Below are 9,685 nucleotides of genomic sequence, written 5' to 3'. Positions count from 1 at the left end.
AAAACGGACATACATTTAGCACCTTTTGTATATTAAAGCCAAATAGAAAATATAACATTAGTGACATTTTAGCTTTGCCTACAATAGGAAAGTGGTAATAAATTGGTGAGTAATGGGGGGTGATTTACCCGTTTAACTGTTGTTAGGGTTTCATATTTAATTTAATATTTATAAATATATATTTACGAGGTATAGAAACTAATTATTAAACTCAAACGGGCCAAACCCATATCTAAAATGCTGTGAACCATTATTAAACCCATTAAGCCTAAAACCCATAAATAACTAAAAACAAAACCCTAATGCACACGGCACATAAACGTAATAATAAGTAAAAACATTCCACAAAGTCGAAATATTTTATTTTATACTCCCCATAGCTCATTGGTTTTTCTTCTACTTAGTTTATATTTTTCATTATTTTTTTTTCATACGAAAAAAATTTATAATAGCTTATTTTTTATTAGTACGAATGTTTATAAGATAGTAACTATTTAAGATTTTCAATTATTTAATAATAAAAGCTCAAATATTTTTAGGATAAAATATACAAATGATCTCCCGACTATAGGGTACTATTTTTTAAGTCCATCGACTATTAAAAGTTATAAAATAGTCCTACGAATATAGAATGTTGCTTTATTAAGTCCATTGACTATTAAAAGTTACAAAATGGTCATTCGACTATGTATTATGTTCCAGACTCGTTCTTTTTTGTTAAAAAATTGGCGGTTGTCTAATTTGAACGTTAAAGATTATGACTAATATATAATAGTCGTTTGAGATTATGAGATCATATTTTATCATATCACAGTTAGTAGGTTAACATTCAGCTCAGAAGTCAATATTTTAATAGATAATGACGAGTTTGTAACATAATGAATAATCGGGTGACCATTTTGTAACTTTTAATAACAATGGACTCAATAAAGCAATACTCTATAGTCGAAGGATCATTTTGTAACTTTTAATAGTTGATGAACTTAATAAAGCAATACTCTATAGTGAATGGTTCATTTGTGTACTTAACTCATATTTTTATAAACTATACATTAGAATATGAGATATTTACAAATAATATCCGTGCTTTAATCATTGAATTAATTTAAATTTGAGCTACATATAATAATTGTAGACACTCATTTTCGTCCATTTTTTTATTTACATATACGTTTATATATTATATAGTTTGCAAATGGTTTTTGAAAATATATATAATATATAGTTTTGAAAACATGTTTGAAAACATTTATATATTATATAGTTTTTTTTTGAAAACATTTTGAAAATACGTATATAATATATAATTTTGAAAATATTTTGAAAACGTTTAAATATTATATAGTTTTTAAAACATTTTGAAAACATATATAGTATATAGTTTTAAAAACATTTTTTGTAAAATTATATAATATATAGTTTTAAAAACATTTTTTTTGAAAACTTATATAATATTTTTTAAAACATTTTGGAAACTATGTAATATATAGTTTTGAAAACTTTTTTAAAGTATATAGTTTTCTAAAAAAATATTTTTGAAATATATATATTATATAGTTTATATCATATTATTTTATTTCATTTTATTAATCTAATTTAATTTAATTTAATTTGTTTTGTTTTTTTCAGGTCCAAAAACGGGTCCAAATCCAGTCAAACGGGTCTGATCCAGCCCAGAGGTCAAACTAGGGTTCCAGCATATGTCACAGCATCGCACAACAGGGGACCGTTGGATCTGACCCAATCCAACGATCAAGATCAAATCAAAGTTACCAGAAGCCTGAACGCCACCATACACCGGTCACCGAGATTTTAGGCCGAGGAGATCGGGACTGACCCATCCCGAAATCCCCGGCCAACAACCGACCCCGTTATCATCGAAAACTGACCAACACCGGTGGGGGTATAAATACCCCACCACATATCAACAACTGGAGGGGAATCCAAAAAACCAACAGAACCCACAACGGGAACAAACGGCCACGCACAACCAAACAGAGAGTCACGAACCCACGGTGACCATCATCATGCCACAACAGACCCAAGGAAAAGACCACGGGAGTACACAACAGAAAATACCCACACCACAGTACGCATCAACGGTACCCAAACAACACAGTCCCATAACACCATCAACAGAGAACAAAGATCACAACAACAAAACCATAAAAATATCACCAAACCACCACAAAACAACACATCGACGAGTACAAGTATAACCACAAGAGAAGCAGAACCATTCGGAAAACCCGAAGCCAAGTAAAAAAAAAATACGAAAGGACTTTCGTAGATCTACGAACTTTGAGGCGTTTCCAGGCAAAACGAAGCCCGAATTCGTATCCGGGGTTGAAGAACGCGTCGAAAGGTGACGTCTTTTCTATTCTCTGGCGCCGGTGGAACTTCGCCGGATTCTAGGCTCAGTCGAAGCCTCTGGGAGAGCTCATTCCCCTCTCTCTTTTCTCTGGTTTTGAGGTAAGGAAGAAAATGATAACATATGAGGAAAATAAGCCGTGTGATAAGAGTTATATACTAAACGCGAAGCTACATCGTTTTGGCCTCAAACTTTCCGTGTTTTGAACAAAAAAGGGATAATATCCTTGTTAGTCCCCCATGCTCTGTAATCTGGTCGTTTAATCACTTAATGGAGTTTTAGTGTTCTGTTTTGGGCATTTGTTTTCTCTCGTTTACAATTTAGTCATCTGTTATATATTGTGCCATATTTATTAACATTCGAATTTGTGTAATAATGTTTATGACTCTTCCATTTTCGTCCTCTATGTTTTTATTTTATTTATATATTTTTCCTTCATGGTTTTAATTTAATTTTGTTTTTCTATTTTACTTTACTACATTTTTTTATTATTTTTATTCTTATTTATTTGTTTTTTTAACTAATCTTTTATTATTGTTTTTTATTATTTTATTTTATTATTTTATTATTTTCTTTTTCCTTCTTCATCCATTTTGTACATACATATATATTTCATTTCTTTTTTCTTCGTGTTTATTCTTATTTCATCATCTAACATTTTCTTGGCATTTTCAGTGATAATTCCAATCGATCAAAGGTAATTATTTGAATCGAGTTTTTTAAATTTTAATTTTAATTTTAATTTTCGCAAATAAAGACAACAGTAAATTAATTGGTACCAAAAGGGCGGTTCAAGGGTGCTAATCCTTCCTTGACCGTAACCGACTCCCGAACCCGACACATTTCTGGTACAACGCAGATCAGGTAAGATGGTGTCCGACCCACCTAAATTCGTTTTAAAGTGGTCGGTGGCAACTCCAGTCCACATCAATTCAAGTCGAAGCCCAATTCCGGTGCCCAACCGAAAGACAGTTCTGACAATAATTATATTATAAGATCTTTTAAATAAAATAAAAGATTAACTCAAAATCATACTCACTTTCTTCTTGATCTTCTCTATTTCTTTTTTATAATTTGTATCAATTTTATTGATTAATTCAACTTTTATTCTTTAATTTTGTTTAACCGGCGACGATAATGATTTTGATGTTGGTTACCGTCCGTCGATTGTATTTTTTCTTTGTTTTTTAATTTTTTAGTTTTTTTTAATAAGAATATTTATATCTTTGTGATATGTTCTCTACTTTTATACGTTTATCTCTGTCTTTGTGGCAAGTTTTTCTTTGCCCTTTTTGTAGCTTACGTTTTTTGCCGATGTTTATCTTTTTTCTCAGAGTTGGATTTGATATCATCACGACTGATCAATATGACATTTATTTGTTATCATGTTGATCTTCCCTACTTTGGACCCCCTGATTGATTTCGATACGCGTTTTGTGTTCACAGATAGTTTCCACACGTCGCTTGACTTTAATTTACGATTTGTCAATGTCTTCAGTAGCTTAATCGCCTTTTGTGGTTCGTTTGTCGATGTAATACGATTTGTTCATACTTTATTTTATTCGAGCATTGGTTAGGTTTTTTAACCTTTTCCTTTTATGATCATTGTGAGATCTAGGTGACTAGTTTTGTGTCAATAGTTATAGGAAAATATCCTTATTATAATTTAGTTTGTGTTTACGACTATTCTTATAAATTTTTATTGTAATTTTGAATATTTTTATTTTTAATAAAACTAGCGACTTTCTATCAATAAAATAAAATAAAAGATTTAATTTATGATATTATAAACGAAATAATATAGATTAAAATAATTATTCTTTATAATATATGATTAGAAATTTAATTTTTGATGGAAAATTAAATTAAAAATATATTAACTTTTGTAATATTTAATTTAAATTAGTCAATTAAATAAATTAAATATCGAATTATAAAAAAAATCAAACAATGTTTGAATGATATTTTTATAGCTGACGCATCTGACAAGTGAACATCTTGATTTTTAGTTCACCACAGGTTATCAAATTAACAATTAATTTTCTATTAGATAGTGATAATGGTTGGTGTGAATGGCCCCATCTTCACATAGTCATTAACGTCAAACAAAATAATATTTTTAGACTGTTTTGTGCTGACTGCCGACTGCCGGTTTACTCTTCTTGTTTCGGGTTCTGATTACTAAGTTACGGAATCGCCGCTTCAAGCTTTCCCTATCTATTCTGGGGTCGGGTGGGGCAACAGATCAATCTCCCTCTGTTTAAATAGAAAATAAAATCTTTCCTTTGTTTCTAAAGCCTTCAAATTTCTTTCAGTTTTCTTTTATCTATTCGAGGTACTCAGATTTCAACTCCCAAATCATAATCGTCGTCGGCAATGGAAGTGTAAGTTTAAGTTCATTCGACCCAGGTTTTGTTGATTTGATTTATCTTGTTGTGGTTTAGCACGAATCATGATAAAGGTATCTTACTTTCGATCATTCTTGTGATTGATGAATGTTAATTTACAGAGTTGCTTCTGCTCCGGGGAAGGTTTTGATGACCGGTGGGTACTTAATTTTGGAGAGGCCAAATGCTGGGATTGTTCTGAGCACAAACGCGCGATTTTACGCTGTTGTGAAGCCAATTTATGAAGATGTCAAGCCTGAAAGCTGGGCATGGGTAACTTAATCCTTTTGTTTCCATTCTTTTGAAAGCTCTGAGAGCTTCTATGAATGGTTATCATGTTTCAATTTAATGGTAATTAAGGAAATCTGGCACTGAATTTGAAATCTAACTCATTTAATTGAAGAACATCACCAAAATTCAGAGTTTTTAAAACTTCATTGCATGTGTATGATATTGATTCTTTGCTTGGTGCTTGTTGGAGTGTCATATTTTATAATTGTTGATTCCTTGCTCTAAAAACAAGATGCTTGACAGTAGTTTTTTTGCTTGCTGTAACACTTAACTCTTGTCCTCTGTATTGTCTTTCAGTCATGGACCGATGTCAAACTAACATCTCCTCAGCTTTCCAGAGAAAGCATGTACAAACTGTCTTGGAAACATTTAGCACTTCAGTGTGTATCTTCAAGGCAAGTTTCATCATGTGATCAAAGTTTTTTCCTTGCACATCTGGCGTCATAGATTGCATCATTTTCATAATGGATGCCTATCTAGCATTGTAGACCACATCTTTTCTATTATTGACGTGTATCTAGCATTAAATAAGTTTAAATAGTTATTCCGCGTGTCTTTTTTCATTCCGATAGTTGTACGAAATATAAGTTAAATGGCCAATTATGAGAGAAGCTAAGGATTGTTATGTTGGTTCACTAATTTTTTGGCATATAATTCCAGTGAATCAAGAAACCCTTTTGTAGAGAATGCAATCCAATACACTGTAGCATCTGCACATGCTACATTTGACGAGAATAAGAAGGATGCATTGAATAAACTGCTCTTACAAGGTAATATTTAACGTTGATTTATTCTCCTTTTAAGGAAACCACATCTTCAGGGATCTAAGAACGGAACTGAACTTATATGCAGGTCTTGATATCACGATCTTAGGTTGCAATGACTTTTACTCATACAGGAATCAGGTATTTTTGTGTTTCTCTAATATTCTTTATAGAAATAAAATACATGTTCTTGAGATGAGCATTTACTATTTAGTAACTGCTGCCTGTTCTTGTACGTTAGTACTGCAATATTAGCTGCTGACATGTTCCTCCACAGATCGAAGCACTTGGACTTCCATTGACACCAGAATCATTGGCTACTCTACCACCTTTTACCTCAATTACTTTCAATTCTGAGGAATCAAATGGAGGAAATTCTAAACCTGAAGTTGCAAAAACTGGATTGGGTTCATCTGCAGCAATGACTACTGCTGTAGTTGCTGCTTTACTTCATTACCTTGGTGTTGTTAACCTTTCCACCTCATCTGAAGATCAACACCAACAAAATAAAAATTCCACGGATCTTGAGATCGTGCATATGATAGCTCAAAGTGCCCACAGTATTGCTCAAGGAAAAGTTGGCAGTGGCTTCGATGTTAGTTCTGCTGTCTATGGGAGTCAGCGTTATGTTCGTTTTTCACCTGAAGTGCTTTCTGCTGCCCAGGTCTCTCTCTGTGTTTCTCTCACACACATTCTCTAAGGTTGGGAGGTTGGAATAATGTGCAGTGATGAAGATCTGAAAACATAAACTTAGCTCAATGACCAGGAAAGCAATACAATACTTTTCTGGGCAGTCAGACAGTGGTGCTACTGCTACCCATAAAATATTTAGTCCTTAAATTTGTTTTTCCCCTGGTGTACAGCCTTAGGTTGATATAGAGTAAGATAATACTAGGTGTATGAGTTATCATTTTATGCTATTGCAGTGCTGTTTGTTGTTAACCGCCTTGGCTGTTTTAGTGACTTATTTGGGTTCTTTATTAGGTCTCTTGCCATGTTGCAGGCTGCAGTGAAAGGGGTGCCACTAGAGGAAGTAACTCGGAACATTCTAAATGGAAAATGGGACCATGAGAGGACTGAATTCTCTTTACCACCATTAATGACACTCGTAAGCATTATGAGCTTCACTATTTTTCCGCTTAGACAGTAATGCTTTTGGGAGCATTTATGGTGCTTTGTCTACCTTATTAATATCATTTTATCACTAAAAAAAGTATTCTATAGTCAAAAAGTTTGTTGTCTGTCACAGTTACTAGGAGAACCTGGAACTGGTGGATCATCAACACCGTCAATGGTAGGTGCAGTTAAAAAATGGCTGAAGGCTGATCCTGAAAAATCTCAAGAAACATGGAGAAAGCTGGCTGAGGCTAATTCAGAACTTGAGACTCAATTCAACATTTTACGAAAAATAGCCAAAGAAAATTGGGATGCCTATAAATGTGTGATTGATAGCTGTAGCAGACTTAAACCAGCAAAGGTATTGTTTAAAGAAAACAACTAATAGAGTTTCCTTATGAATTTTTCACTGTTTTTTTTGTTGAAAATTTTGGATTTCTAGATTGTGAGAATTTTGCAGATTTTTGAACTCATAGCAAAAGGACCATTCAAGTATCATACCGAGTTTTTCAGTGTTGTCTCCTGCTCAGGAAGATACTCTAGTTCTGAAAATGATACTGCTTTACTAATAGCTAGAGATCCGTTGAATCTTATTACACCCATTATTCACATTAGTCTCTTGCTCAGAAAGATTCTTTAGTGCTTAAGACAATTGGGAGCTTAAAGACAGCTGCACTCTTTTATAAACCGGCAAGATTGTTAATACTGTTTTCCTGATATAAGATTGTTAATTATAAAACGTAGCCTAATGGATAGTTCGATCCATAACCGTCCTGTATGCATTTTCGGTTATCTTCGTGTCTTTGTGGATGGGGGGATAGCAATAGGGAAGAACTCGACTCTGTTGGCTTGATATTGTAATTCCTAGTTTCGCAAACAATATCCTTAGTTCCACGTCAGCTTCTTTTCGAAGTAGTGATTTCCTTCCAAGCGTGTCAAGCTATAGTCAATTAGTCATAGTTGGCAAGACCACACAACACTATGGTCTGCAAAGATCTATTAAGCTGTAGAAGAACTGTGTACTTGTTTTTATTGAACTGGTAGGTCAAATTTCTATTTCAATTTCTTGGCTTGTATATTTGATCGATGGTTGGATCAATAATCATAGAAGGCTCCAGTCATCTTAAACGTTCGTTCAGAAAGTTGGTGCGATTGTTTGGCTAAATTGTCTAGTTTTCTCGTTTTATTTTGTGTTCTATTCCCTTCCAAATGCTGACTTTTAAGATGGTCTCCAAAACCAATTGCATGGACAGTGGATGGATGGAGTAACTGAGTCAATCAAAGAAGCAGTTGTTAAAGCATTGCTAAAGGCAAGGAACACTATGCTCGATATCAGAAATCAAATGCGAACAATGGGAGAGGCAGCAGGAATTCCGGTATGTTATTCTCTTTGATTTGATGCTTATAAATGTCCAATTTTGTGTTCTTCTGTCTGCTAAAGACGTATAAAAAATAGTGAGAGATTGAATAACTTTTTATCCTCTTTTCATCTGATTCTATTAGGAGGTTAATACTGTTGAAATTCTAGACCCTAAATGGACCATCTTTGTCTTTTATTTTAGGATGTTTAAAAAAAAAACTTAACTACAGCAATCAAAGGCTAATAGTTATCAAACTTTTCAAGAACTTCCATCAACATTTATCGGCTAAGAACAGGGGTATATTATGTGTTGGGTTTCAAAACGTTGAATTATCGTTTTAGCGTAGTGCATTACCTTCAAAATCTACTTCCTTTATATTGTTTTTGAATTTCAACTTGCAGATAGAACCTGAACCACAGACTCAACTTCTGGATGCTACTATGGACATGGAAGGAGTATTATTGGCTGGGGTTCCTGGAGCAGGTGGATTTGATGCCGTCTTCGCTGTTACCTTGGGCGATTCTAGCGGGTACGTGATAAATGCATGGAATTCACGCAATATCCTGGCCTTGTTAGTTAGGGAAGACCCTCGAGGTGTTTGCTTAGAAAGCGGCGATCCACGATGCCGGGAAATTACTTCCGCGGTTTCTTCTGTCAATATCAAGTGAGCTTTCTGTTTCTTGTTATGTATTTGATGAGTTAGGAATGTCATTTTAATATTTGGTGGAAAACATTGATTTGCCGGAGAAATTGTAGTGTGTTATGGAGATTGATTTAATTGGGGGATATGATCAAAAGACAAAACCTTCCCCATTGGAAGAATCAACTCTTACACATTTTAAGTTCCTTAAGTGCCATAGAATAAGAAAATAAGGTTACCCTTTACACAATTGGTTAGACTTCACTTTGCTTATCTTGCTGATAAACATTAAAATATCAACATACTTTGTAGTGGGATAATTTCATGGTTTTCATATTCTTTAACAAAACTTGTTTATTTATGACATAATAACAAAATTACCTCTAATGTTTGCACAAATGGTCACTTTGTCCTCAATTCTCTTTTTTTTTAGAGTATTTTAGCCTTCAACATTTCATTTTGGAGCAAAATGTCCCCTGGTTGGATGAAAATTATTAGTTGATTAACTGTCAATGTTTCATACAGACGTGACAAGTTCATGTGTCATGTCATTTCAGTAAAAAAAAATAGAGTAAACTATAATTATAATTAATTACATATTATAAAATTATATTTAAAAATAGTTTAATTTTTTTGATAGGAAGTGTTGACTGTTAGTCAACTTACGATTTCCATTCACCCAAGGGTATTTTGCTCAAGAATAAAACTTTAGAGGCTAATATGCTAAAAAAAAGATATTGTTCGAATTCAAATTT

The 9,685-nt window shown here is 33.2% G+C and overlaps 1 protein-coding gene across 3 annotated transcripts; it reads left to right on the top strand.

Annotated features, from left to right (window-relative positions):
* The first annotated feature begins 4,506 nt into the window (after window positions 1-4,506).
* Window positions 4,507-9,001, top strand: LOC120174339 (phosphomevalonate kinase, peroxisomal-like). Of its 3 annotated transcripts, XM_039181232.1 has the most exons (11): window positions 4,512-4,603; window positions 4,687-4,755; window positions 4,881-5,031; window positions 5,347-5,444; window positions 5,710-5,819; window positions 5,902-5,954; window positions 6,091-6,477; window positions 6,817-6,921; window positions 7,063-7,290; window positions 8,183-8,305; window positions 8,692-8,958. In XM_039181232.1, exons 2-11 carry the CDS (start codon window positions 4,748-4,750, stop codon window positions 8,956-8,958), a joined length of 1,530 nt encoding a protein of 509 aa, XP_039037163.1. In that variant the 5' UTR covers window positions 4,512-4,603; window positions 4,687-4,747. The 3 variants fall into 3 exon arrangements, with proteins under 3 accessions (XP_039037162.1, XP_039037163.1, XP_039037161.1); XM_039181231.1 differs by having other exon boundaries at window positions 4,507-4,755; XM_039181230.1 differs by lacking the exons at window positions 4,512-4,603; window positions 4,687-4,755 and having other exon boundaries at window positions 4,867-5,031; window positions 8,692-9,001.
* Window positions 9,002-9,685: the final 684 nt, after the last annotated feature.

This window comes from Hibiscus syriacus, unplaced genomic scaffold, assembly GCF_006381635.1.
Source record: "Hibiscus syriacus cultivar Baekdansim isolate YM2019G1 unplaced genomic scaffold, ASM638163v2 tig00112050_pilon, whole genome shotgun sequence".
Lineage (NCBI taxonomy): Eukaryota > Viridiplantae > Streptophyta > Magnoliopsida > Malvales > Malvaceae > Hibiscus > Hibiscus syriacus.
Note: the sequence above shows the minus strand (reverse complement) of the source record. Positions and strands in the feature narration are given on the sequence as shown.